We start from the raw sequence: 26438 nt of genomic DNA, 5'->3' as shown, positions 1-26438 counted from the left end.
TTCTGTAGAACGTTGTTTATATATGTACTTTTCCGTTGAACACATCTTAATCATAAAGTCGTTTACTTATTACGAATTACGCACACACCTGACGTTTTAACCCGTTTTCACTGCGATCCAATCATTCATCACATTGCAAATCAATAACGATTCTCGCCATCGCAAGTCAAGAATCGAAGTAGCTATACACACACAACCAAGGGACGAGTCGCCCTCAACCCGACTCTCCCTCACTTCCGTCTCCTCCTTACATCTCTCTAATCATCCTCTCCCACCGACACAATGTCAGCCATCCTCTCAGCCGACGACCTAAACGACTTCATCTCCCCAGGCGTAGCCTGCATCAAACCCATCGAAACCCTCCCCGCCGCCCCTCCACCCCCAACCGATCTCGAACATGAAGTCATCCTCGACGGCCAACCCGGCTCCAACCCCGGCGCTGACGCCGGTCCCGCCCAGATCTCGCTCACAGACTGTCTAGCCTGCTCCGGATGCGTCACCTCCGCCGAAGCTGTCCTCGTTAGTCTACAAAGCCACGCCGAGCTCCTCCACGTCCTCGACAGCGCTCCTTCACTACGCGTCACAACACAGCCGGATGGCGGGTTCAAAGTCGCTGGGCTAGAGGACCCGAAGGCGAAACTCTTCGTCGCGAGCGTGTCGCCACAGACGCGTGCGAGCTTGGCTGCGGTTGCGGGAAGCGGGGTTGGGGAGCGTGGGGCCGGGAATATGATTGCGCAGCTGTTATCTGGAGCGCGGGGGTTGCGCGCGGGTGGGAGGTTTGGGAATGCGTTTGAGTGGGTTGTGGATACGAATGCGGCGAGGAAGGCTTGTCTTGTGTTGGGTGCTGAAGAGGCGGTTGAGTGTTCTAATCAGGTTAACGGTATGGGGAATGGGAATGGGAATGGGAGTGAAAGTGGGAAAGGGAAGAATAAGCCTACGAAACCGGTCTTGACGTCGAGTTGTCCGGGCTGGGTGTGCTATGCTGAGAAGACGCACCCGCATGTGCTGCCGCACATATCGCGAGTTAAATCCCCACAGGCACTCATGGGCACGCTGCTCAAGACCGTGCTTAGCCGCACGCTGGGAATACCCCCGGATCGCATATGGCACTTAGCGGTGATGCCGTGCTTTGACAAGAAACTAGAGGCGAGTCGCGAGGAGCTCACGGACGCGGCGTGGGGTGGGGGCGGGAAGCCCGGGAAGGGGGTTAGGGACGTGGATTGTGTCATCACGAGCAAGGAGATCTTAATGTTGACGGAGTCGCGAAACATTGATTTCTTCGGATTACCCAGAGCCCCGGTCTCTGCCTCGTTACAAACCCCTTTCCCCGATCTTACACTACACCGTTTTCTCTTCCCCGCCAGCTCCTCGAAGAGCCAATTCGACCCCTGGGCGGGGACTTCGGGGGGTAATCTATATTACACATTAAATTATGTTTCCGCGCAACACCCTGACTCCAAGATCGAGACTATACGTGGTCGCAACGCCGATGTCGTCGAGTACACGGTTAATTCGGCAGATGGACAACCTGTGTTCAAGGCCGCGAGGTACTACGGCTTTCGAAACATTCAAAACCTGGTTCGCAAGTTGAAGCCGGCCAAGGTATCGCGAATGCCTGGTGCTAGGACAGCAGGGGCCAGAAAACCAGCGGGAAAGCAGACAGGATTGGAATACGCCTATGTTGAGGTCATGGCTTGTCCCGGAGGCTGCACCAATGGTGGTGGGCAGGTCAAGGTTGACGACCCAGTAGTAATGGAACGGAAGGGTTTAGAGTCTAAGCCCGGACCACAAGAGCAGAAGCAGTGGTTGGCGCAAGTTGACGAGGCATACTTTTCCGCCGACGATTCAGACTTTGACTCGGAGATCGATAGCGGGAATCCCGCGGCGGTGAACGGAGGACAGGTACAAGAAGGCGGTAGCATGGTTGGTAGCATTTCCCCAGCATACATTCGAGATACCCTGGCGCATTGGGCAAGCATAACTGGCATAGAGGTCGACAAATTGGTTTACACGAGCTATCGCGAGGTGGTGAGCGATGTTGGCAAGGACAAGGCGGCAGGTGCCACGGAAAGGGTCGTCCAGTTAGCTGGCAAGATCGGTGGTGGCTGGTAGTCTGGTGCTTGTAGTTTTCTGCATGTAGGAAAACCAAAAATAGTAAAATTCTGTTCAACTGCCTTTGGCGCCCCGCTTCGCGAACCCGAAGCCTCCTCTTCCACTGCCGTCGGGCCCTCGTGGCGCGCGGATGACTTGCTCTTCTTGTGGTGTTGGTCGACGGGATAATGGTGCGCCGCCGTCGTTGTTGTAGTTGTTTCCTCTTCGCTCGACCTGGAAGCCGGGCTTCGGTGAGCAATTCGGGTCGTAGAGTTCTCGTCCACTGCCACCACCTGACTGGCTGCTCGGTCGTTGGGTGTTATCCCTTTCCCTCTCCCTATCCCTGTCTCCGCGGCTCTCGTTGTGTCGATGCCCTCCTCCACCACCCCGTCCTCCTCGACCTCTTCCTCGAGGACCTCGTCCGTCAGCCGATCGCGGTGGCGTCACGGCGCCAGGTGTAGAAGTTCCAGATGACTGGTTCGAGCCGAAGATCTTGGCGCGCGCTTCGTCGTACCGTCGCTGCTTCTCGTCGCGTTCGCGTTGTTGCTTCGCTTGGATCTCTTCGGGTGTCAGCTGTGGCGTCTTCTTGCCGTCTTCCTCGTCTAGGTCGCCGGCGTCCTGGAGGGGTTTGCGGCTGAGAACTTTGACGGCGGGCTTGAAGCCTGTTGCGAGCGGTGGGTCGGAACGCGAGGCTAGGTAGTGGAATGTTTCGGCTGGGGCTTCGCTTTGGTGGGAGGGCGTGTTAGCTGAGAAGATGGGACGATACTTAGGTAAAGAGGAGAGTAAGAAAACGATATACATACGCTGACTCCCAGAGTTTCCTGTTGGACTCGGCGTGTTGCGCCAGACGCTCAGCTCTGCTTAATTGCGGTTGTTGCTGTTGTTGTTGTGGCTCAGGTTCCTCGTCCTCTACCGCTGCGGCCTTGTCTGCTTGTACCTCCCAGTCGTCGTCTTCCCAGGCGTCAGGAACTTTGCCCGTGGGTCTCTTGGCCATTGTAAGATTTATATATGCAATACCGTGCTAGCATATGTAGAGGGGAATACGACGTGTTAATCCAAGAACAAGAAAGTCGTCGGCATGTTATACTTGTAAAATGCCTAGACTAAGAAAAAATGATTGCGACGGTTTAAGGAGGGGAGATTTTCGCGAATTGGAATGGAGTTACTCCACGGACTCTTTTTCGCCCAGTGCGACGCGGAACCTGGTCTAGGACTAGGGCGTCTTACAAGGTTGGGCTTACCTAATTTGGGGCGGTCTAGCTGCCCTATCAGCTATTGTGGAACTGCTGGTGGTGGTTGCCGTCTTCAGCTCCAACGTCGTTTGTACCTTACCACCACCAATTCATTCCATCACATATGTGACTTGGTACTTAACTTTCTACACATATAAGTCCATACAGTAATATTCTAATTCAGTACTGACTCATTAATATTTATTACTGTACTGCTTTTTTCAACATATTCATATAAGATACCAGTTACAAATTGTTCATCTGTATTTCTCCATCTGCTACAACTCGTAACGTCCTTGTAATTTGTGAGTCAGGTACAAAAAGTGATTAGAGAACGACCCAATTAACTTGATTTTATTGTAGGAATTAATATTCTATCTACTAAGGCAAGATATCAAGAGTGCAAGAATTCAACAGCCATGCAGAACAACACTCCCAGTTCATCCCATCCATTAGCTGCACGGGTCCCGGGCCAGCTTCACACGCCTACGCATTCTTTCAGTGACGCGGCCTTCACTCCTGATTCCTTGGATGGCCGAAATATTTCCTGGGACAAGAAATCCAAAGATGATTTTGAGTTGGCACGAGCAAGACTCAGTGATCAGAAATTCAATATTAGTGAGTCCCATCCATGCAAAATAGCGATCACAAGCTTGTAGCTTGGTAATAGGCTCTAATTTTTGTACAGAACAATATGACGACCCTCTTCTACCACGCCAGCATCCACCATCCCACTTCTATCCCAATGGTGTTACAGCAGAGACGGAGGCCCGTCTACTGAAGGTCATTGCTAAGGCCAAAGGCTCTTCAAAATAGACCATTGTTGGTAGGTCTAGAAGTATATGAGGATCTTATCTATAATTCGGTGGTAGTGAATTCTATATCATGGGCAATTTATGTTGGTACTGGTAGAATGTGTGCTTGCGACATACCGCTTTATTTACATACTCAAAATGCTTTCATATGCCAAGTATGGGCAGTTTACTTGGATATTATACCCAGTACATATAGTGACAAGGAAATAGCATACATTTTACATTGTTTTATGAACCTTTTTTAGGTTTACTCTATAGTGATACTGCTTGTTACGAAGCATGCATTTGTTAGAATTGGAAAACTTCAATTTACCCATTATTCCATTAGCTACCTACTGAGCAGGTGAAAGACGATAGATATTAGCCTGGGTATCTGGCAAGGAGTAATTAATTCTTTAGGTCTTCTGCTGTTAATATATTGATGTACGATATTATATGACAATGAATTATCCGAGGGGAAAGGGCAGAACTTTCGGCTAGATTAACATAAAAAATAGCATATATCTTGTTGGGTGACCTATTATTTCCTTACGACCTCGATCCGTTCGTCGTTCGAAAATAATTTACGATACAGAATCGTAAAAAATGGAATTTCATCTGCTAAGTTACATAGGTACTTCGAGCTCACATCTCCTAGAAGATCACGGATCTATCCTGTACTTATTTCTTATTACAGCTGTAGGGTCTTATAGATGGTTATAAACTTAAAAAGAACTCACTATCATTGTTAATTCATTATATTGGCGCGCTTGTCTCAGTGATTCATCATATTATTCTCGCAAAGTGATTATTCGTCCCCTTATACGGGAAGGCCAAGACAGTCAAGTGCAGTCGGCCGAAGTGCAGTGATTATCCATATAACGTGATCAGGCGGTAAATATAGTCATGGAAATGATTGCGTCGTGTACGAGACATTCCAAGTAACTAGTAGGTACTTAGAAGAAGTATAGATACTAGGTACTTAATGTCAGGTGCTAGAGTAGAGGATCTACAAAGTTACAGGTGGTAGCCTAGCTAAATTGCCCAACATACAGTAGACTGGCCAGCGACAACAGCAACGGTGATAACTACTTAACCTTTTCCCCCCACCTCCCAACTTCTTCAGAAATTTCTCTTCCTTTACACAATTTATTTTCGTAGGACACTAAAAATTACAGTCCTAACAAACGAAAATCCTAATCCCCAATAAACTATCACATATTAATTTTTAATTTTACCACCAATTCAACTACGAGGAAAATCCTATTTTCCAATAATAATTTCACCATCAGTTCAATTACGATGAAAACATTATATCAAGGTAAGTAGAATTAAATCATCGTCGCTATTTTTCTTCCCATCTGCGCACATATTTTCCTTCCCATCTGCGCACATATTTTCACACAATTTCCCACTCCTCCCAAGTCTATCGTCGCCTGCGATAATCCTATCACCCTTCTTTGGAGGGGTGACGATATATGTACTACATCCGCTTTGTCGGGAAATGCACGGGTCAATAACGATTTATTGAGCGTCTTCATCTACATTCATCAATCAGCAGACTAACATCCATTCAAGATGAATAATTTCATCGTCATAGATCCGGAGGACGGTTTTCCCTCCTCCCTTTACCTTAACCCAGAACTGGGTTCACCGGTCACTCGTCACTGGCCGGGATTGAACCCGTTCCTCTATTACATAGATGGAACCAGAATGGGCAGCCGTATCACGACGAGTTGGGAGAGCCGGAATTAACTGCGGCAACCGCCCGGAAACCGACAACTCTTCCTAGGGGTTTACCCAACAACCCCCATCATTCCACCCAGCCTCATGGGTCTGGGTCCGGCTCTCCCACCTAACCAAAGTCCAGGAGCGCCGGTGATCCTGAGCCGGTGATACTTCAGCGGCATTAGCACCGGCTAGGAATCGCCGAAGACACCGGAGCTTCTCCGGTGTTATCGGTCAATAAGGTGGGTGAGGCTGGTCCTCCTCACCTTATTACCGACACCGATCGGACCGAACACAAGGAGGCGGCAAGAGGGGACGGCCATTCCCTACCCCACAATGGCCGTCCCGCCCCTCCCGATCGGGAGTACGAGTATCTCGACTCAATCGAGGGCTACGACGAAAAGCCCCGCGCCTGACGCGCCGGAGTCAATGTCACTCAAACACTACTTGAGGGCGCATCATACCTCTGGGTGGATTCCTCCCGACCGAGGGATGGAAGATTCATGTGTATGGTCCCTGGGTCGGGGCTGCCTCCAACAGCGAGGAACAAAACGACCCAGTACCAGCACGACCCGATATTCGGGGACGTCGGCATCCCCGACCGCCACGCTGTGGATTACGTCCTCGGCGCGGGGCGGACGACCAGGACAGTCCGCCCAATAATCGTGGCCGTGACAATGGTTGCCACAATTCATGGCGGCGGGTCCGCTGTGCGTGCGCATTCGCCTGTCTTCGCGCCACAGCGGTTTGTTCGCATCCGCGCCGCTTCTCCATACAGCCCCCCCCCCCCCCCCCCGGCTCGGCGTCGGGGGCTTCAAGGGGAAGAAGCGGCTTTGAGACCCTCCCCAGCGCAGGGGAGGCTCCTCCTGGTGCACTTCAGCCCAGACTGGAGAGGAGTCGGTCCACGGAAGACGACTCTATTCGCACGGGCCGTGCGAAGTTCATAAAGATCCCTTCGCCTCCGGTAACACCTGAGGCTAAGAGGCTTAGGGTGAGGATTGTGGGGGCTTGGCGGCGTATCAGCGGAGCTGATTTTAAGGGTTGGGTTTACTGGGATGGGCTTTATTCTGCTTTGTTTTTTATCTTTGGTGTTTGGGGGTAGGGCCGTGATTGAGATGATGGGCGTATTGGCGCCTGGCGAGCGCGATTATCCAGTCTTCTATCTACTGGAATGGGTACATAGCGCGTATCATTGGCGCATGGGTACTACCTGGGTGGAGTACCTAGTATGGGTAGAGTGTCGCTTGACATTGGAAAGGACATTGGAGTTTGGGGTGAGAGGTGTCATTGCCTGGGGATAGGCTCATGTATTAGGCGTTCGGTGGATCATAGGGAGGAGATATATGCGGTTTTATCTTGTATCACTTTTTAGTGATTCGAAAATAGCTTTTTCTACCTAGCTGTTAAGAATCCGTCTCATCTAGATCGCTCTTTTGTGACATGACGAAAAGATTTTGGGTAATTTATTGGCGTCACTGCAGTAACCCCCCGACTTTCTGAAGACGATAGCTGCTATAAACCTTGTTTACTAGGAAGTAAAAAGACATTATGTGCGAGGCGTGCCTTCCTTTTGCTTTCCCTGTTCATTATCAGGAAGCTAAGGTGTCTGTATGAAGAGATGGTTTACGATTTGGAAGCTGCAATAATACTTGTTCTTTAAATTGACCCTGAATCACTTCGATGTTATTGTGTTCGTCCTTTTGAAGTTTTGTTAAAACAGCCAGTTAATCCACGACCAAAACATATTATAATTAACTACTAGATAGTTATCCATTCGTTTATTCTTGATTCTCGTTATTTAGTTGTGCCATGAATTTATCTTCATTATGTGGTCTCAAAACCAATATTCTCCCTCGACTCAATCTCAGCCAGATGATCCAATGAGAAGTCTCGGCGAAAACTTGCAACGCCTTGGTTTAGGATCGCAGTCTTCTGCGTCGGGTCGCTCACAATCGGCTGACGGAATTTCTCAATCTAATCTCCATCTTCAACCTAGGCCTTCAACTCCCGACTGGTCGCACGCTCACCCGGAACCGCCGTCCGCTCCCAGAGGTTCTCGTGTATATTCGTTCGATTTTGAGAGTGATCCTGTACCTACGCCGAACTTTGGGAGGAGTCAATGGTCTGACCCCGGTGTTGGTAATACACGAACACCCGAGGAACTCTCTTTGCTTCCCTCCACTCAACAGCAAAGGCCTGCGATCGAGTTCGGTGATGATAATCCGCAATCATATATATTCCAACCCCAACCGGATCTTCAGCACTGGACAGGTTCTTGTCTCTGCGGAATCGTACAGATAATCATCACTGGCCCGCCAATAATCACTTTTATATGTAAGAGCTTTATAAGTACCCTGATCCACGAACTACCTCGTGCTAATGGCATCTCAGGCCATTGCAGGAGCTGCAAAAAGACATTTGGGTCGGATTTCGTCTCACTTGCCAGATACGGAGTCGATGTATGTAATCAGCCTGTGAGCTCGCCGTAAAGAACCAGAAGAACTAATTTGCAGCAGGATGTCAACACTTCGAGCCAGGGGCATGTCATTTGGTTTGACAGAAATGAAGTGACTCATTTCTTCTGTGGGGGTTGCGGAGCAGTATTCCAGTTGACGGGTACCAATTCAAGAGAAATCACTATACCAATCGCTCTCCTCGACGACAGCATGAATTTCGTCCCCCGTATGGAGATAAATTGCGCACAGAAAGCGCTTTGGCTTCCCGACTTCGCGCCTCCACACTTCAGATATGATTATACGCCGCTACCGGCTGCTTCTCACGTGGATTGGTCAGTCCCAGAAGATATGTGGTAGAGTTTTGTGCTTGGATATATACCTAGTATATATATGGTATGATTGGTCTATGATGGAAGCGTTTGGCAAGCGTTGCTTTATATCAGTTTTGATATCGAGAAGTGGTCTGGATGCCTTTGATTACCAAGTAGGTAGATACTCAGCTGTGGCTGAGTTACCAAAAGCGTTGCCAACGTTGCTGGGTTTTCATATTGGAGAAACACCTGGTGTGGTAGTAAATTATCTCTTAATCATGTCCCCCCATCCCCACTCCGCCAACACGTACGTAGTAAAAGCTCGATAATTCCCTTGTCATGGTGATCATACGAAGCGAGTGTTGTCAATTCTCGGTATATTGGTATTTTGGAGAGTTTATCGTTCCAGAGGCGAATGTCTCCTTAATTAGCTTGTGGGGTTGTGGTTGTACATTCGCAATACGTGCCACCTCCCTACTTTAGTAGGTAGGTTTCGGATTTCGTGGCCTCGAAAACGAAGACATACCGACGTGGACCGGACCTGGTCTAGGACACGTTCGCATATGTGACGGCGCCAAAAAAAGAAAAAAAATTGGGCTCGCCTCTGCACATTGCGTCCCTAGGTATGCATATTGAACACCTAGGTAGGTAGGATGGGTAGGTCTGAGGTAATCCCAAGAGGAAGAATACGGAGACAAGCGATATATCTATCTATTGTGGGTAGCGATCGCAAACTTTGTATACGAATGGAGTTCTAGACTTCCGGATTTGGATCACTCCAACCCCTTATACATTCACCTAGACCACCAAGTAACAGGGTACGTTTATTATATCTCCAACGACTTAACCTGGGCGTACAAGCTTTTGGCGGGGAATGGTACCCGATACCCGATCTCCCGTCTCTGCCCTAGGTAGAACTAGAAACGGGACTGCGCCGTCCGTTGATCGTGGTGGTGGGTGGTGCCCATTTACCACATGGCGACAGGGTTACCTTTCGATCTTCTCTCTCTATGTACATGCGCCTTTCTCCTATTCTGCCTGATAATTTCCGAAAGGCTTAAATCGAGTAACCTGGGTAGTATCACTTTGTTGCTTACTGTTGGCCTATTCACGTCTACCTACGCCCTCGGGGTATGTGCGACTCCCTTTTTCGAGACTTCTCACTCTTTTCGCCCCGGGGAGTGATAGGAGAAAACCAACGGGATGGGGCCGTGCGGGTTGGGGTTCGTTCGATCCGTCGGCTCGGGTTGGTATGGTGGGACTTCGGTAGGGGATGAGGTTAATAGGAGGACGAATCCCGGCTCATGGTTTTCCTAGGTAAGATATTCGACCCTAAAGCGATGCAAGTTTCGCGTGGGTATGTAGGTGTTTCTGTTTTGGTAAAGAAAGATTGAAACATAAACGCCATAAAAGCCATGAAAAACCAAAAATGGTGGTACTTATTCGGATATCCGTAAACGGGTGGGAGCTCTCAACGGCTTGGCAACCGACCTCTTGGATTTGCTAAGCTTCGAGCTACCTAATTATAAAATCGTCTCTTGCGTCTTGCGTCTTGAGTCGCCGGACAAGGCAGAGAGTCAGGTAGCACGATCTAGCCAGCTTGGCTGGATATGCGCGATACTACATACCTACAGGAGAGAGCATCGCGATGCAACCCCGGATATAGATAGATGGCGGTGCAGGGTCCGAAAAGAATAGAGGGAAAATCTCATGACTCGCAGGCTCGCATTCACCACCACTCTCCATCCCGCTCATCCCGCATCTGGTCCAACGTTTGAGATCGAGTGGCTTGTGTGCATGTGCGACAGTTCGGCTGCATCTGTCGGTATTCCAAAAGGTCTTTTTCAGCTACGGGCATACAAGAACGCCATACATATATACCTCTACCACCTGGCAACTTACATACATTGAAATTAGACTTGGAGAAAGACTTGGAAGAAGACTTGGGATAAGACTTAACACATAAGGCACGCGCTAGGTAGGCTTGGGGAACACATGCTGTCTTCCCGTCACACGTTGCAGAGGCACGGGAATAGACACACTTGTTAGTGACAAGTAAAGCATATCTACCTGTCTGCCCTATCACAGTCAACTACCTACCTAGTAGTAGAAGATATTATTTGAGATCCTATTCGGTCGTCAGCTAGATGCATCTCTCCTTTCCCAACGTACCAACTGTTGACCTGACCCCCTTAACTATCTTGTCCTCCATCGCTGCATCAACCGTCCGTGAAAAGTAATTCTCCAAGGGAGGGTTAAAGATTTACTATGTAGTAAGAAGTTGATAAGAAAAGTTTTACCTTACATGATCTACCGTTCTCGTCATCAATCTACGCGTGTAAGCTGAATGGACATGTAGGTGTGTAACGGTATAGGAGGAAAGCAATGATAATCGATCTACCGCGGTGTCTAATTCGTAGCCACCTGGGCATGTAACGACGAGCTAGTCAATTTGACCTCATCTTATTAAGACTCGATAGTGTGTGGTATTTGCGGACCAATGACAGCAAACATCGCATCGCTTACTCACCGGATTGGTGGTGGCCAATATTAGAAAGCGGCCAACCCGCGAAAAGAGATTGCAGGCCAGGTGCGGCAACACGATGCTATTCAAAGCCTGTGGAGGATGGCATATGTACCTAGTAACTGTAGCTGTATGAATGTGGTATGTATACGCAGTTGGCTCTCGTTGTCTTGCCCACATAATGTTTCACTATGGCGTATGTGCTAAGGATGGTCTAATGGTTTAATGGTCTAATGCTCGGAAAACTCAGCCGCTGGATGAGGAGCGAGATAGCAAAAAAAAGAGACCAGCGCACAGGGGTTTATGAATGGCAAACGTTAGCGTTCTCTTTTAGTGCTGGTGCTGGTAGTAGACGCCGCCGCCTTTTTTAAGAAGCACGGATATCCTATCAAGGCAGACTCCACTCGGGATTGGTAGACATGCTATGTATTCGTATGCCGTCACAATCTGATGAGTTTGAAAGAGGATGGCCGCGTATTCTAGGCTTGTGATATTGATGTACTACTAATGGACGTATGTAGTATGTAAAAGGTGTAAAAAGGGGGAAAGCCTTGTCACCGCAATTCGAGACCTTTTAGAAATCCAGCCACTCCTAAAAGGTCAAGGCATATTGGTCTTAGGTAATAATGGTCAAGGATGTTGGATTGTTGGATTTTTATCTGTTATTCGGCATCTGGGCATGTCATGTCATCGAATCGTCAATGAGGAAAATCCTCCCGGATCCTGCCGTTCGTTTTGTTAGCATTCTACTAATACTAATAATACCTAATTACCTACACTGCTACATAAGTATATGGCATTGCATATGAAACTTGGGAAACTTGTTTTAGGAGAAATAAGCGCGATTATGGTTTCGATCAAGATATATAGATCAACAAGTTCAGCAAGTCTAAGCAGTCCTACCAATCCAACAAGTCTCAGATCGCAAAGAAAGACGAATTCTATCCGCTCCGACAAATATTCGTGAACGAGGACCTTATTAGAAATAATTCTCATAATTCCCATAATTCCCATAATTCCCCACCATTTCAATGCCTTAGCTGCTTAGCTTGAGAAGGGTTCGAAAATTCTACATGCCAACATCCTTACATCCTTACCTGTATGTGGTATGTACCTGGAATTATTGTTATTTTTGGTATTTTGGTATTCTGGTATTTTGTTACTTTATTACTTGGTTACTTTGTTACTTGCTACCATCGTTCAAGTTTGCAGTTTGACTGCTCATTTATCGCCTGTCGTCTATCGCCTGCCGTCTGTCGTATTTCAAATCAGGGACACACGCGCGTTCTTGTTCTATTGCCCTGCAATTCGAGCCAATTCAGCCAATTCATCATACCTTTGTAATAACTAATTCCCCAATTCCCACCCCAAGGGTCACCAAAGGCCACCAAAAGTCGCTACAAGTCGGCGCCGACAAGCCCATTACAACGCGGCTAGTTTCAGAATTGCGACATAGATCTCGCTCTACTTAACCGGCTAGCTAGACCTAGCTACGATCGCCTTCCCCATCAGGTATGCCGTCGGGTCGAGCACGGTATCAAATCATACATAACACATTCAACTCCATTTACCATCGCACAGCACAGACACAATATTTCCAATCCTAGTCGCCATCCATACTTCTTCTAGAAGGACAGCCATGTACGTAGATATGTAACTGAATTACTTACTTACATACTTACATAGGTAGACTCGGAGAAAGGAGGCCTCGAGATCGAGCGACCGACCCGAACATCGCCGGTTTCTCCAAGAAGACACACCGAATCACATCAGGAACTCCTGATAGTCGGCTGATTTCGGTATCAGTATACTGGAGAGCTGAATTTAAGCGACTCCCTTCTCTATACTTCCATTTACATGTAGGTACTGTACAACATACATACCCCATATTGCCCATACCTATCCCATACCTGTCCCATATTCCGTTCCCTATTCTCCATACTCCATATTACATAGTATGGTACATACATACATCATATTCCATACCTATTCCATAATCATTCTAAACCCCTTCCATCCAACATAGCACAGTACCTTCGCTGCAGACAGTACGTGTACGTACATACATAAACACCTTTACGAATACGTACATGTACAGTGCGTCCGTAGAAAAGATACAAAGGTGAAAGAAGAAAGAAAGAAAAAAACGGATAAAAGAAAAAAAAGAGAGACAACAAGAGCATTGACATTGAGCATCGAGCATCGAGCATCAAACATCGAACAACAACAACAACACGAACGCCCGGTTGTACCTGAGGTTCTAACGTTGCCACGTACAGTACAGTACCGTAGATCCGGTCGTTGGACCCTGACCAGCCTGACGACGAAGGAGAGATAGTGAATTACCTCACCTATTGAATTCGTACACGAGTTGACGAGTTGACGAAGAGAAGAAGAAGAACCCCGCTATTGAGGGACCCTCTTGTAAGTCAAGCTAAGAAATCTATTAGGTAACTTCAAAGTACCTTCCCCTCTAAACTTTGGTTGTCCCTGTACCCCTTCCGTGCCTGCACTGTACAAGAGAGGTACTTGCAGAGACTGTGGGTTCAACCTTCGCGCTGTATCCGCTATACCGGCGGGGCCTAGCCAAAAACAGTGTACAGCCACTAGGGGTTCCCGGGCCTTTTCTTGCTAGTAGCCTGTCCCGATTGAATTTTTAGCTCCCATTTTTGGGATTCAGGCCCTAAAGTACCTGGTATCTTAAAAGTTGCCAAAGTTTTCCCGCTGGTTTCTTCTTAACTTCTAAGTTCTAACCTCTAACCTCTAACCTCTGGACTGCTAACAAACTGCCCAGTGGATTAAAGTACGGCAGCCGATACCACCAATAATGTACTTCGCCCACCCGAATATTTAGTACCCTAAAGTATCTAGTATCCCCCCGCCATTAAGGCCCCATCGGCCCCCATCAGGCTCAAATCAGAAGCCCGCCTTTTTCAGCCAGCACCAAAACCAAGCACCAGCCATTACCCATTACCCATACCTGAACTGTCTGGACAGAGCGAGACATCAACCGCAACGTCTCAGCGTGCATTTCTATTCATCTGTCTTCCCTTCACCATCCATCATCATCCACCATCCACCATCCACCTGCAGACATCATTTTACACTGACGCCAGAAAAAAAAATACTTTTCCCCTCACGCAAATCAATTTTCTCCTCCGTCTACTTCTCTTTTTTTCCCTCTAAACCCCCACGCTCATCGGTCAAACGTCAAATCTCCAACCAAACGTGGTTGTTCTGGTAAATTATTTTTTAAAAATTCCCATTTTCACACAATTACATCAAATCAAGTATTCAATAACCGCCACACGCCAATCCCGCCCTACGAACCACTGGCGGCTCCCGACATAGTTTAAGAACTGTTGGATAGGAACCTGACATTAGGTGAGAGAGATCAAAACCTTACACCTTTTGATCCATCATCATGTCAGGTTCGGAGGGAGGATTCGACCTGCTTCGGCGGGCAACTCAAGCAATGATGTCAAAGTAAGTAAATTTACAAGATTAAAAAAAAAAGAGGACGATGTTCCGTCCATTCCCAGTTCGCAATTCGCAAGTTCGGAAGACCAGACCCCCCCTTCCAATAACCCATCCATCCATCCATCCATCCATCCATTACCCTTATGTCCCTCTCCATCATTACCTGGGTATCTGAGTATCTGGGTATCATCTACCCGCCTATCCTATCATCGTCATCAATCAAACCACAAAAACCACTCTCGATCAAAATAACTTTATTATCCCTTACCGATTTCTATTTCTCCTAATTCCCGCCCTTTGCATATACCTCGTCAATTCGTATTTGCATTGTCGCAAGCCGCGACCTTTTCGAATTTCGAATTTCAAATTTCAAATTTCAAATGTCATACAAGGTTCCATGGTTGTCTCTCCCGTTCCCGTTTAGCCAGTATTCGCCTTCGGATTACGGATTACGGATCACTGCCCAAGGCATGGGATATTCCAAAGTATTCCAAAGTTGGAATCGAGGAACCCCCAAAGAGGACCCTGGTATCTTAGCTATCAAACTCGACCGCAATGACGCCGGGCCTTGAATGAGACGTTCGCCCGTCGGCTTTACTTTGCTCTGATCTGCTACTATCTGATTTCCGGTTTCCGGTTTTGGTTCTATCTGGTCCCCAGAGGTACGTGGGTACGAGCTTTTGAGAGATTACGCTATATTCGACATCCGAACTAGTTGGATCATCACGAGCGACGATCCGATGAAAGAGGCTCATTCGTTATACGGTCCAAGTCCGACTGGTCATCGGCACTCCCCTCCCGCAAGAGAAATTAAAAAGAAAAAAAAACCCTCCAAGAATTGGTTACGAGATGTAATGTATACATCCAGCAACCTATTTTTAACCAGCGATTTCTCTGGCTTATCTACGATGTACACGATACACGATGTATTTGTCGGTACGACCAGTGCGGTCAGTACCGTCAATACCATCTGCACAGTCTGTACGATCGTGGCTGGCCCACCGATGTTCGCAACGAACAGGTCCCCATTATTATTTGCTTTCCTTGGATCAGCTCCGTTCTGCGGCGAATGCTAGAGCGCGGGGTCTGGACGAGGCTTATAATTATTGTCATATTGAAGCCTGACTCCTAACTCGCCAGTTGCAATAATCCGCAAAGCAGCCCAATGTCACCGATGTCATTTATGTCACACTATGTCACTATGTCACTCATTCCCTGCTGGACTTCCTCTATGTCCCTGTGTGTCTCTCTTTGCATCCACCCCACCTCGACGTCGATCTCATCTCAATCCACCCCCTTTTGCCCCCACTTCACGTTCCCCCCCCTCTAGGTTACCACATGGCGAGTGTCATGGGTGGTCGCTACGAAACCTGCATGGGGTTCGGCTGGACGAAATCGCTCGTGAAATTTTGCATTTCTACCACCTGCCCTCCCGTTTCCTGCCTTCCGCCTCGGCCGCCATCTTGCGTCTATGGATACCTGGATACATTACAGAACCATTGGACTTCCTTGCGGCAACATTCATTAGACATGTTCTAATTCGAAATGTCATCTCTTCAAGAACCCCTTCCTCACCCTCTCTGCACTCTTCTCATCATGCCCGTATCTTGATCTTGTTGATGCATCATCCGCTAGCTCTACTTGACCCACACACATAACCCCTACTTCCTTGCTTGGCGAACATCTACATAGCTTCTAAATTTGACATCTGGGTTTATAATCGCAATTAACATGCCGAGCAGAACATCGACCGCGGAGGACGATGGCACTGACCAAATTGGTTACGATACTCCGAGATCTGGCATCGCTACGCCTCAGCCTGATCTTCACGACAAGAGACTACCGGGTATTATGAGCTACTTTGGTCAGGTTAGTTGCACCTCTCTACCTTGTTCACTTGGTCTCTCTTCTTCTTCCCGAGCACCTGAGACTGAGTCGACACACCCTACCTGTCCCCAGGAAGAGAAGGATTCGCACATCGTACCTGAGCAACTGCCGAGCCCGGAATCGGAATTGAGCGGCAAGGACGTCACGCCTGATTCTTCGCCTCTCCTTTCACATGAGAGGATCGAACCCCTGGCAAAAGTACAGTCCTCGCAACAGTCAGCTTCCGATATCCACCCTTACCCTACGCCTCCTTGTTCACAAACACCGTCGGAGAGGGGAGTCAAGTTGTCAGATGCGAGTGGAGATTCCGACGGGGCTACTAGCGGCCCATCGAATCGATCTTCTCTGAACACCAAGAGCGGCTCGGACCTTTCTCAGCTCAAAGTTCGGAGAGCCACTTTAGCATCCCCTCTTACGAGCATCGTCACAACGTCTAATGTCCTTGCGAGCCATCTTTCTATCCCTACCGATCGTGCATTTTCAACAACACCAAGTTCTCCTTCCGACGCGCAGCCCCCTGCAGGCGATGCCGGCAGTTTTCTATCTCAGTCCGCCTCGATTGATCGACTCAAGAAGCTAACAGATGTTGGGACGAAAAAGAGCGGCCCCCCGACCCCTACCAGAACGCTCTCGGCTACCCACTCGTCACACGCAGAAGAAAGGTCGCCTTCGAAGCTTAGTGGAGATGGAATGGATACGGGTGGGAGGCAGACGCCAGTCTCATCTGCGAGTAGCGGTGCGCAAGCGCCACCACAGAGAGGCAAGCTTACTATCAAGATCTTGGAGGCGAGAGGGTTGCGGAAGAGCCGCGATCCCTACGTTGTTGCCGTGTTCCAGAGAAGCGAGTTGATCTCGCATGGACCACGGACTTTCGAGGACGAAGACGAGTCAGCAGCACCCGCGCCGGTCCCCATTGGCGGGATTCCCATACAGCGCCAAAGCAGCGACCAAGGCCGTTCGATGGCGATACCTATGCGTAGTCGCCAGAGCAGCAACACCAGCATCACCGACTATAACACATTCCGCAATCGTCCGCGAAGATCGTTTACAAGTCCTAAGTGGGATGCCGAAGCAGTATTGTAAGTGCCGTAGATCGATTGGGTCCCCTCGGACACATCGACTAACTTTGGTAGTGATGTTGTTGATTCAGACATGCTAGTGGACATTTCGATTTATGACCACGGCACCCAAGGAGAAGACTTCTTGGGCCACGTTGATTTCCAGGCGATTATCCCTGGTAAAGATGAGCCAGTGCGAGGCTGGTACTCGTTAAGAGGAAATCTCGACACGACTCCCGACAAGACGCCCACCGGTGAAATATTTGTCGAGGCGATCTACCAGCGAACCGAGAAGAAGCATTACGGTCCCGACGATTTCCAGATTCTACGTTTGATTGGGAAGGGTACGTTCGGTCAAGTTTACCAAGTTCGGAAGAAGGATACTGGCCGGATATACGCCATGAAAGTATTGTCGAAGAAGGTCATCGTCCAGAAGAAAGAGGTGGCGCACACGGTCGGAGAGCGGAACATCCTCGTAAGGACAGCCATGTCGGAATCCCCGTTCATCGTAGGCTTGAAATTCTCTTTCCAGACTCAGAATGACCTTTTCCTCGTCACCGACTATATGTCAGGCGGCGAGCTTTTCTGGCATCTCCAGAAAGAAGGCCGATTCGATGAGAAGCGAGCCAAGTTTTACATCGCAGAGCTTATTCTCGCAATTCAACATCTCCACAACAACGACATCGTCTACCGAGATCTCAAGCCTGAGAATATCTTACTCGATGCCAATGGCCACATAGCCCTTTGCGATTTTGGCCTGTCCAAGGCGAATCTGACCCAAAACGACACAACAAATACGTTTTGCGGAACCACGGAATACTTAGCTCCGGAGGTATTGTTGGACGAGGCCGGATACACCAAGATGGTAGATTTCTGGTCACTCGGTGTCCTTGTTTTCGAGATGTGTTGTGGGTGGAGCCCCTTTTACGCCGAGGATACGCAGCAGATGTACAAGAACATCGCGTTCGGTAAGGTGCGATTCCCCCGAGACACACTTTCGCAGGAAGGTAGGAACTTCGTCAAGGGTCTCCTGAACAGAAATCCGAAACACCGGCTAGGCGCCATTGATGATGCCGAGGAGCTGAAGAGACATGCATTCTTCGGGGATGTCGACTGGGACGTTTTGGCCAAGAAACTCATCACCCCGCCCTTTAAGCCGAAGTTGAAGTCCGAAACCGACGTCTCCTACTTTGACCCCGAATTCACCAACGCGTTGAATACGAATGGCTCGCTGAACGAACGTGCTCAGCAGTTAGCCACTGGGTTTGCGACGTCAACACCGTTGTCCCCGACTACACAGGCGAATTTCCAGGGTTTTACGTTTGTAGATGAGAGTTCATTGGATGACCATATGAGAGGACGATACGTTGACGAGGAGATGGACGACGCTGATCACCGAGATAACGACTGGGACGATCTCGAAGATCTCGATCTCCGGAAGGCCAACAGGATGAGTGGGATCGTCAAGACTGGGAATAACGACGAGCCTTTTGGCGATTCCCACTTTGACATATGACACGGAGTTTTTTTCTTGTTTATTTTGGAGCCTTACGACAATGAGGATGAACCCGCACGATCGTTCTCAGCATTCACGACAGTTTCTGCAATTCTTCTAAAATCCTGTCCGTGGCATTATTGCATAAGGGCGGCATACTGCATGAGGTGACAGTTGGCAGAAGTTAATTAGTCACTACGGGGTGGTCGGGCGTTTGGTAGTTGCAAATAGTCTGGAATCATGACACTTTACGTACACGAGGCTACGGGATTCTTTCGGAAATATCTAACCCATTACCCATTTTACGTCATGAAGGATCAGTACAGATCACATGGTCTTGCCCCTTTGTCACTTTTCAGTTTGAAATTCATACGCGGAGACTTCTGATAGCGAAGCGTTTACTGCCGACGGGCGGCGTAGCCCTTCTCCGCGCGGACAATCTCGTCCGTTGTCGAGGTCGTGGTCGTGGTCGGTATGAAGCAGATTGGTAATCCTTGCCGGATTTTACGGTATGAATATGCTTACGCCGAGACGAGCAAACATTGGAGGCCGTCTGATTTAGTTAGCTAGATCCTTTGCAGTCATGTACCGATTCGCTTGGATTCTGGTTTACCTCGCTTTGCTATACCCGATCATTTTCTCTTGTATTCTCGAGGCATGGGTCCATGCGTCGTAGGGAGAGGCTAGGCAGGCGGACGCCGCTTGTTACATAGGTACATCTACGTACACTGACGAAGTTCAGCCTTTCCCAATGAGAAGCTAGAGACGAAAAGTGAAATAAAATTACTTAGGTTGCTTATGATTACTCGACTTGAGATCTTCTCTCGGCATGCGATGTGATTTGTTCGCGTAGCGTTCTAGACTTTCTCCTGCGTGGACTAAGGGGTGCATATGCGAGCAGATGCTCTTCCCAAGTTCCAACTGGCTGGTAATTATCTTACGATCTCTTTGAGATTTGGGATATATGTAAGCTTAGGGATATTTAGGGTGACGGGTGTGTCACTACGTAACAGGAGATATTTTGCTTGCTTTAAGGTTCCTTCGCTTTTACTCCTGTTTCCTGTAATACGGGATTGTCTTGCTCTCCTTCCTTCAGCTTTATAATACGAGAAAACATTACTCAAATGATCTAATAATTTAAGTAATCGACCTTCTTACCTAACATGCTGGCAATTGGATTCTTACGTACTCGAATGTATAGAAATAGAGAAAACTGGCAAGCTGACTGAATGAGATTCAAGAAGCAAAGTATTACGTCATATATGTTGGGATATCCCCCTTACAGGAGCATCGCCGCGAAGTAGGTACATAAGACCAGCGGAGGATAGCTCAGCTCTCACGCCACTAGCTACTAGCCATTAGCCACTCCTGATTTTTCTCTCTTGTGCTTATACCTACACATACATCCCAACCCCCTAAGCAGTGTATGTATATCCTACCTTATAAATCCTACCCCAGAAGAAACCCCTTCCCCGGTTTGAGGGAAGGGGAAAGGTGGAAAGTATGTAACAACGCCTGAAAAAGGGGGGAACGAATAATATGCATATGAGGCCGGTGTGAAAAGACCCCGGAAATACATACATACATTATACATACTGAAGTACCTACCTAGCTAATTAGAAACCTTCCCGAATCTTGCTCTCCGTGCTTACGTGCGTTCGAGAGACGGTGTGCGTGGATTTAGCTAAAGAGGGTCAGTGTAACGACGCCGGGGAAGAGAGCTTACGTCCGCCCCTCCCCCCGTTAGGGAATCCTATTTGGTGTGTATTTCCGGGTAAGCTAGGGTTTTATTGTTTGGGATTGCTAGGTGCTGCGTATGTAAGTAGGTATTGTGTGGTGGCGATGGATGGCGTGTATGTGCGTTTAACTTACCTAGGTGGCTAGGTATATGGTAGGTAAATGCTTAGGTGTGTTGGTGGCGGTGAGTGGGCGTCTGGCTTGGGTATTGGTTGATTACTGTTAGGTAGGTGTTCGAATGCTTGACTGGTGGTTTGGGATAGGCGGTGAATGAATGACATAGGGATTTGGGAGTGTCTTGAAGAACTAGCTGGATATATCTAAAGAATTCGATTTAGTTAATTGTAACTTACCTAGGTACCTAGTATGTTTAGTGGATGATTCAGCTCTGATTGGAGAAGCTGGTTGTTTGATATTATACAATCCTTATACAAGGTCATCTAGGCTTTAGCACACAAAGTCGTATCTGCTTTGCCAATGGATATGGATGTCTGATACGTTGGGGGGTTGATTGAATGGGAGTTCGGCCTATCAGTAACTCGGCATTGGTGGTTTAGTGAAGAGCTTTATCACCATATACTTTAATCCCGGATAGAGAGATTTGGATCGTCTCGGATAACAGTGCTACTCCTGCAATTATTAGGCCGGCATCGAGATAAACTCATGTATCGAGTAATCGGCTTGGTAAACGCTGGTGATAGGATTATCTAACAGTAGACCCTTCAGCACCGACGTCGGAGTTGACTTGTTCTGGTTTATACAATATTGATATGGTTGTCTAGGAAACAGGGCCCTAGGACGGATTCCGGGGAATGTACGTGAAGTTCGTAGTAGGTGATCGGGTATACTGTAAGTCATATTGAGATATTACGCACAAAGATAGTGGAGATTGTTCTTTCGGAACGAAGGATCTTTTATGATTCGGCAACGGCGATCCTAGGAATAAATGTACAAGTCATAATTACTCTCCCCAACCTCCTCTTTCTCCCTCTTCCTCTTCTTCCTCAGACGGATGGCTAAACGCTAGGCTCTCTCGCGTGTCTTCTCTTCTCGGTATCTCTTTCCGCTGAGCGGTTTTGTTCATATCCTATCTTATCATAATTCACGTCTAATGGTGGGCAGGCTCTTCGTCCTCTTCCTCGACAAGCCAATCTTCAACGACAGCAGGCGTTGAGGCGGTGACACCCTCGTTACCTTCAACCTCAACGGCCATGCTTTCGTATTCCTTTAGGCTGCTAGCGAGATCGGCCTCTTCGGGAGACTTGGGGGTCTTAGGTGCTGTGAAAGTTTGGACTTGGCCGACGGCGTCAGAGTCCTTAATCGGCGTAGGCTTGTAGGCCTTTAGTTCTTTGAGGTAGAGCTCTTGGACGAAGTCGGCTGTTGAGAAGGGTTAGTATGAGTTTATATATTGGATTTTTAACCTTGGCTTCTAGGTGCGGAGGTGGTTGATTCGAGATCGGTAGAAGGGAAGGGACTCGGAAGAAAGATTGCGAATACGACAATCTCTTCAACTTATGTTCCCCGAGACTATCGCAAACATCTAGCGAGCATCGATGCGGGTATCCAGCTGGATATCTCTTCATCCCGCCCATGCCGTCATATGTTTCCAAGAGTCCCCAACATCGATCGTCCAATCGTACCACCCAATTGCCTTCGGAATCCACTTCGGCACATAATAAGGTAAAAGAGAAATTTCGAAGTCTTACCTCGTCGCGAAACTGTAGGAGCGATAAATGTTCTGGCGGCGTTTATCCTGACGACACGGGTGATGGCCGAGGTGGCCGATCGAGCAGTCTGAGAAAAAAAGAAAAAAAGCCGGAGTTAGCGATTATTCCCCTCTCCACCTGTTTGTTTCGCCAAGATTGTGCGGAATAATGTAGAGAGGTACTTACTGAAGCCCTTAATTGAGAGAGCATGATGTCGGTCTGTGAGGGATGCTCAATTGAGGTTTGTGGGAGATTGAGGGTGTGTGGTTGGTGGTATGTAGAGATGGGGGGGATTTTAGACCTGAGAGACGTTTATGATTTGAGGTTTTTCCTTTTGCCGCTTTCCATTGTTCAATTGTTTAGCGCGGGAAGCTGCGAAGGTGGAGTAGCGGTGCTCCGACTGGTCACGTGATTTTTGCACTTTGACCTTTGAATCCTATGTACTTTGTATCTTATCTTATATCCTCCACAATCAGATCTCTGGAAGGCTTTGGCATAACCTTGGACTCACTGACTTTTTCTACTGGACCTTCTAATTCCTGTTCAACATATGATGGATAATACGCTATATTACGTATTAGCCGATACATATCTATTATTACGAAATGGACCGTGGACGATGGCCAATCCAAAAGGTATTGTACCTACCTGAGCACTCAGTATTGATTCACGGTTCACGTGATATCCCTAGCAATCACCACCCTGAATCTTTACCCAATTTCAAGAGTCTACACATCGGGTATAAGTCAACTACATGAATCGTCGAGTATCATTAAAGCAATATTATCTAAAATATAATAACGTAACCCATAACAACCTCATGGAACATAAACCCAGGTCGTTAAGCTAGACCGATAAAGACAGGACATGGATAGGTAAGTGATATCCAGTCTCTCGTGTGTATGTGTATACCCTACCCATTTCTTTTGCAAGTCCAACCCCTATCTAAACACCCAAGAAGTTTATAAGTATCCCCACCATCCCATATATCTCTCATATCCCCAACACACCTTAACCCGGATCAGAAGTGATCAGATCAGAAACTCTTCTCTTGTTCAATGCGTCTGCGACGTCGGAATTCACCGAACACGGCGGCAGCGATGTAGACAGCGAACATAATGCCAGCAACGACCGAGTACGCGATCACGAAGGTCTGGGAGGCGTCTGCTAGCTGCAGACCGAGCCCGCCATTCACTACGCCCATGATGAGCAGAGCTCGGCCGTACCAGATATGAGCGTGCGACACTAGACCTCGGGTTTGGTTCTTGACGAAGTATCTGTGGTGCACCCAGCCAAGCACGGGCTGTACGACCATCAGACAGACGACGACCGTGCCTAGGAGCGTGTGTGTTGAGTTGAAGTCCTGTTTGGTTTAACTCGTTAGACCTTATTCTTCAATCTACATGGTCACTTTAAAGAAAGGGGCAATGGGGCGTGTGGATTCAAATCAAGAATAAAACGTACAAGGCGAATGCGCTGCGAAGCCACAATACCCAACCCAAACCCAGCCCACATGAGCAGGAAAGCCAGGAACTGCCACGAGGCGTGCAGAATCCATTTCCCGAAAAGCGGCATAAGCGACGAGCCCAGGGGATACAGAAGCACCATGACGACGGCCATAATGATGCCGTGTCCCAGAACCAACGTCCGCGGGTCCGCGAAACTACCCCGGCCCACACCCCGGTTATTATTATCGAACTGCCGGACTCCTAAGAACGGGTTCGAGTCATCAGTCACCACGCCCTGCGTCAGATCGAACGTCCATGCGTCATGCGCGTCGTGGTACCGGATCGCGGCGTCGGTGTCGGTGCTGTCGATCGCAGCCCCCTCCTTCCACGCGGCGATCCACGACGCCGATTGCGAGGACAGGCTTACGGACCCGCCCGGCCACGACCCGCAGTTCCCGCACCGCAGGTTCGCGATCATCGTCCCGTCGTTGTTCGTCAGCCCGCTGCCCCCGAGAAGCTCCAGCTGGATCATCGCGTTGTGTCGCGGCATCGTGTGTCCTGTCCCGGCGCGCGCTGATACGGTTACGTTCCCCGTGCCGGATGAGTACATCACGAAGATGTTCGAGTCTGCCATTGCGGACCCTGTTCCGAAGGCTACCCATGAGTATGATGTTGGTGCGCGTAGCTGTAGGTAGATGTTGCCCCCGTTCGAATCGGCGGAGGATGTCGGCACTGCTACTTGGTAGCATATGTCTTCTACTGGGCAGTATTGCACCGGTTCGGCGGAGGCGAGGCTACTGTAGAATATCGCGGCTGTGTTGGGTGTTAGTCTTCTGGTTTCTCAACGACCGCGTGAGATTGTTTTGGCGACTCGAAGTATTGGTGTTTCTGGAGACTTGGTATCACTTACACAGCGCCGCGGAGGCCAAGTACGAGACAATCATCTCGAGTGCTTCTCTATTCACTATGCTTTTCGTATAAGACGTAGCCGACAATGTTGGATCTCGCAACGAAACCGACGGATTCTGCGCCCGAAATTTTCGTCCTTGGGGGAATTAAGGAGGTAGACTTCCGCGTCACCGTCTCAGATTATGCGTCGACGGGTATTTTTAAGTTATAAACTCGATCGTTATGCTCCGCAAAGCTTCTCTGTCTCACCACACAGATCTTTCTCCTCCACCCCTCGGACGCCTCGATGATGTAATCGTGCTCGTGCGACGACTATGCGGCCCTCGGCGTCGAACGCGTATACCGTTTTAACGTTTTGGAGTTGCGCTGAGTGAAAGTCAAATTCTGCTAGGTCCTCAAGGTCGATATAGCTTTATCCGTAAGTGAGCAGACACACCTAGGTAGGTAAGACGGGAATTAGTGAGTGGGAAAGGAGGTTATATATAGACTGATATCAGAAACGGTAGTGGTCTCCCTTGTCTATGCATGTCATAATAGAGGAAAGTGAAGGTCTAGAAGACCCAGGATCATAGTCTTGGTCCCCTTGTACACACCAAAGCCGTAGATACATTGATCTGCGGCTTATCACCCAAGTCTATCAACACACTTACTGTATCGCTATACATATTTCAACGTTGGGCAGTATCCCCTTAGCGGCTTGGGACGCTTCCATCGTATTATCTAGGCAGCGCCGGGCCTTTCCCATCTATAGTGTCTCGGCCAACGAGATCAATGCTCTCGCATCTACACAAGTGAAATCCGGGATCTCCAATGACATATCCTCGTCCCAGACTGATTCAGACGGAACTTGGAGGCAGGCTATGCAATGCAAACGCTGTCGATCCATTTCACCATGTCACCCCGTACCCCCAATGGCAGGTAGCTATCGGGATCCCAGAGTCCAAGGAGCTGGCATTATCCCCAGACTTGCGTTTGGAGGGGAAGCACCTCGCCGTTGCTGACGACATCTAGGTATGGATGTACCTATCTGTCTACCTACCTATTCCCCCGCGGCTCGCCAAGACCCGATGCATGGTCGCAGCCGAGATGCTTGGTTTCAAGGCTGTGCAACTTGGCAGCCTGCATCGCTGCTATCAGAAGTACGTTTAATTTGTGTTGTGTTGGGCTTTGAGCAAAGCAGGTATGTACTAGGTTGGTTTCCCGGCAGTGGGAAGACAACCCGACGTAACCCAACCTGCCGCCCTTATTAGAATCGCAGTTGTGCTGATTCGTCAATTGGGCCTCAACGGTACCGAATCATATCCTCTCGCACACACGCACGGCAGGGTTCCCTTCCGTATGTATTCTGGCGTGGGGTCTTAGCATTTCCATTTTTAGGGCGGGTGTTTTTGTCAGCAGCTAGATTCGATATGTGGTATGGGTTTCGTGCGTAGATCTCTGTCCTGTTTCAGGATGGAGGTTTTGTCACTTGTCTATCTTAGGTATTTTGTTGCTGCCTGGGAAGTTGGGGTCGCTTTTTTAAGAGCTTCCGAATTCGTCTGGTTCAAAGAGGGACTACCTGGTAGGTAGGCATATTATGATG

The 26438-nt window shown here is 48.5% G+C and overlaps 9 protein-coding genes across 9 annotated transcripts; 6 read left to right on the top strand and 3 right to left on the bottom strand.

The window, feature by feature from the left end:
• The first annotated feature begins 135 nt into the window (after window positions 1-135).
• GGS22DRAFT_70784 (cytosolic Fe-S cluster assembly factor NAR1) lies at window positions 136-2139 on the top strand. Its single transcript, XM_047967869.1, has one exon. It carries the CDS (start codon window positions 283-285, stop codon window positions 2110-2112), a length of 1830 nt encoding a protein of 609 aa, XP_047823245.1. The 5' UTR covers window positions 136-282; the 3' UTR covers window positions 2113-2139.
• On the bottom strand, window positions 2140-3385 carry GGS22DRAFT_70783 (uncharacterized protein). The gene is made up of 2 exons (XM_047967868.1): window positions 2895-3385; window positions 2140-2815 (listed from the first exon to the last, which is right to left on the bottom strand). Exons 1-2 carry the CDS (start codon window positions 3083-3085, stop codon window positions 2167-2169), a joined length of 840 nt encoding a protein of 279 aa, XP_047823244.1. The 5' UTR covers window positions 3086-3385; the 3' UTR covers window positions 2140-2166.
• A 31-nt stretch (window positions 3386-3416) lies between these two features.
• GGS22DRAFT_153820 (uncharacterized protein) lies at window positions 3417-4373 on the top strand. The gene is made up of 3 exons (XM_047959925.1): window positions 3417-3628; window positions 3687-3941; window positions 4012-4373. Exons 2-3 carry the CDS (start codon window positions 3743-3745, stop codon window positions 4137-4139), a joined length of 327 nt encoding a protein of 108 aa, XP_047823243.1. The 5' UTR covers window positions 3417-3628; window positions 3687-3742; the 3' UTR covers window positions 4140-4373.
• A 2159-nt stretch (window positions 4374-6532) lies between these two features.
• On the top strand, window positions 6533-7261 carry GGS22DRAFT_153816 (uncharacterized protein). The gene has a single exon (XM_047959924.1). The coding sequence runs from the start codon at window positions 6901-6903 to the stop codon at window positions 7144-7146; it is 246 nt and encodes an 81-aa protein (XP_047823242.1). The 5' UTR covers window positions 6533-6900; the 3' UTR covers window positions 7147-7261.
• Window positions 7262-7671: 410 nt separating this feature from the next.
• Window positions 7672-9016, top strand: GGS22DRAFT_196951 (Mss4-like protein; the record flags this gene model as incomplete). The annotated part of the gene is made up of 3 exons (XM_047965913.1): window positions 7672-8179; window positions 8237-8304; window positions 8362-9016. The coding sequence occupies 3 exons, from the start codon at window positions 7672-7674 to the stop codon at window positions 8656-8658; spliced, it is 873 nt and encodes a 290-aa protein (XP_047823241.1). The 3' UTR covers window positions 8659-9016.
• Window positions 9017-9405: 389 nt separating this feature from the next.
• On the top strand, window positions 9406-10178 carry GGS22DRAFT_153812 (uncharacterized protein). Its single transcript, XM_047959923.1, has one exon. The coding sequence runs from the start codon at window positions 9588-9590 to the stop codon at window positions 9795-9797; it is 210 nt and encodes a 69-aa protein (XP_047823240.1). The 5' UTR covers window positions 9406-9587; the 3' UTR covers window positions 9798-10178.
• Window positions 10179-13943: 3765 nt separating this feature from the next.
• On the top strand, window positions 13944-19499 carry GGS22DRAFT_70729 (kinase-like domain-containing protein). The gene is made up of 4 exons (XM_047967867.1): window positions 13944-14622; window positions 16359-16485; window positions 16576-17582; window positions 17637-19499. Exons 1-4 carry the CDS (start codon window positions 14561-14563, stop codon window positions 19075-19077), a joined length of 2637 nt encoding a protein of 878 aa, XP_047823239.1. The 5' UTR covers window positions 13944-14560; the 3' UTR covers window positions 19078-19499.
• A 2186-nt stretch (window positions 19500-21685) lies between these two features.
• Window positions 21686-22828, bottom strand: GGS22DRAFT_153799 (ATP synthase complex subunit H-domain-containing protein). Its single transcript, XM_047959922.1, has 3 exons — window positions 22686-22828; window positions 22500-22587; window positions 21686-22170 (listed from the first exon to the last, which is right to left on the bottom strand). Exons 1-3 carry the CDS (start codon window positions 22707-22709, stop codon window positions 21902-21904), a joined length of 381 nt encoding a protein of 126 aa, XP_047823238.1. The 5' UTR covers window positions 22710-22828; the 3' UTR covers window positions 21686-21901.
• Window positions 22829-23003: 175 nt separating this feature from the next.
• GGS22DRAFT_153793 (CBD9-like protein) lies at window positions 23004-25594 on the bottom strand. The gene is made up of 3 exons (XM_047959921.1): window positions 24858-25594; window positions 23964-24760; window positions 23004-23862 (listed from the first exon to the last, which is right to left on the bottom strand). Exons 1-3 carry the CDS (start codon window positions 24889-24891, stop codon window positions 23536-23538), a joined length of 1158 nt encoding a protein of 385 aa, XP_047823237.1. The 5' UTR covers window positions 24892-25594; the 3' UTR covers window positions 23004-23535.
• Window positions 25595-26438: the final 844 nt, after the last annotated feature.

Source organism: Annulohypoxylon maeteangense, assembly GCF_022496945.1.
Source record: "Annulohypoxylon maeteangense strain CBS 123835 unplaced genomic scaffold GGS22scaffold_2, whole genome shotgun sequence".
NCBI classification, from domain to species: Eukaryota; Fungi; Ascomycota; class Sordariomycetes; order Xylariales; family Hypoxylaceae; genus Annulohypoxylon; species Annulohypoxylon maeteangense.
The sequence above is the reverse complement of the archived record's forward strand: the minus strand, read 5'-3'. Positions and strand labels throughout refer to the sequence as shown.

What these genes read in the sequence shown, in the direction of transcription:
- GGS22DRAFT_153820 (XM_047959925.1), top strand. Translation starts at nt 3,743, where the DNA reads ATGCAGAACAACACTCCCAGTTCATCCCATCCATTAGCTGCACGGGTC. An exon ending in TGATCAGAAATTCAATATTA is followed by an intron (nt 3,942 to 4,011) that starts GTGAGTCCCATC and finishes ATTTTTGTACAG; the next exon opens with AACAATATGACGACCCTCTT.
- GGS22DRAFT_153793 (XM_047959921.1), bottom strand. Translation starts at nt 24,891, where the DNA reads ATGATTGTCTCGTACTTGGCCTCCGCGGCGCTGT. An exon ending in CTTGGCCTCCGCGGCGCTGT is followed by an intron (nt 24,761 to 24,857) that starts GTAAGTGATACC and finishes CACCCAACACAG; the next exon opens with CCGCGATATTCTACAGTAGC. An exon ending in CTTCGCAGCGCATTCGCCTT is followed by an intron (nt 23,863 to 23,963) that starts GTACGTTTTATT and finishes TAAACCAAACAG; the next exon opens with GACTTCAACTCAACACACAC.
- GGS22DRAFT_153816 (XM_047959924.1), top strand. Translation starts at nt 6,901, where the DNA reads ATGGGCTTTATTCTGCTTTGTTTTTTATCTTTGGTGTTTGGGGGTAGG.
- GGS22DRAFT_70784 (XM_047967869.1), top strand. Translation starts at nt 283, where the DNA reads ATGTCAGCCATCCTCTCAGCCGACGACCTAAACGACTTCATCTCCCCA.
- GGS22DRAFT_70783 (XM_047967868.1), bottom strand. Translation starts at nt 3,085, where the DNA reads ATGGCCAAGAGACCCACGGGCAAAGTTCCTGACGCCTGGGAAGACGAC. An exon ending in AGGAAACTCTGGGAGTCAGC is followed by an intron (nt 2,816 to 2,894) that starts GTATGTATATCG and finishes CTCCCACCAAAG; the next exon opens with CGAAGCCCCAGCCGAAACAT.
- GGS22DRAFT_70729 (XM_047967867.1), top strand. Translation starts at nt 14,561, where the DNA reads ATGTCAGGTTCGGAGGGAGGATTCGACCTGCTTCGGCGGGCAACTCAA. An exon ending in ACTCAAGCAATGATGTCAAA is followed by an intron (nt 14,623 to 16,358) that starts GTAAGTAAATTT and finishes CATGCCGAGCAG; the next exon opens with AACATCGACCGCGGAGGACG. An exon ending in TTATGAGCTACTTTGGTCAG is followed by an intron (nt 16,486 to 16,575) that starts GTTAGTTGCACC and finishes ACCTGTCCCCAG; the next exon opens with GAAGAGAAGGATTCGCACAT.
- GGS22DRAFT_153799 (XM_047959922.1), bottom strand. Translation starts at nt 22,709, where the DNA reads ATGCTCTCTCAATTAAGGGCTTCA. An exon ending in TCTCTCAATTAAGGGCTTCA is followed by an intron (nt 22,588 to 22,685) that starts GTAAGTACCTCT and finishes TTTTTTTCTCAG; the next exon opens with ACTGCTCGATCGGCCACCTC. An exon ending in TCCTACAGTTTCGCGACGAG is followed by an intron (nt 22,171 to 22,499) that starts GTAAGACTTCGA and finishes CCTTCTCAACAG; the next exon opens with CCGACTTCGTCCAAGAGCTC.
- GGS22DRAFT_153812 (XM_047959923.1), top strand. Translation starts at nt 9,588, where the DNA reads ATGGCGACAGGGTTACCTTTCGATCTTCTCTCTCTATGTACATGCGCC.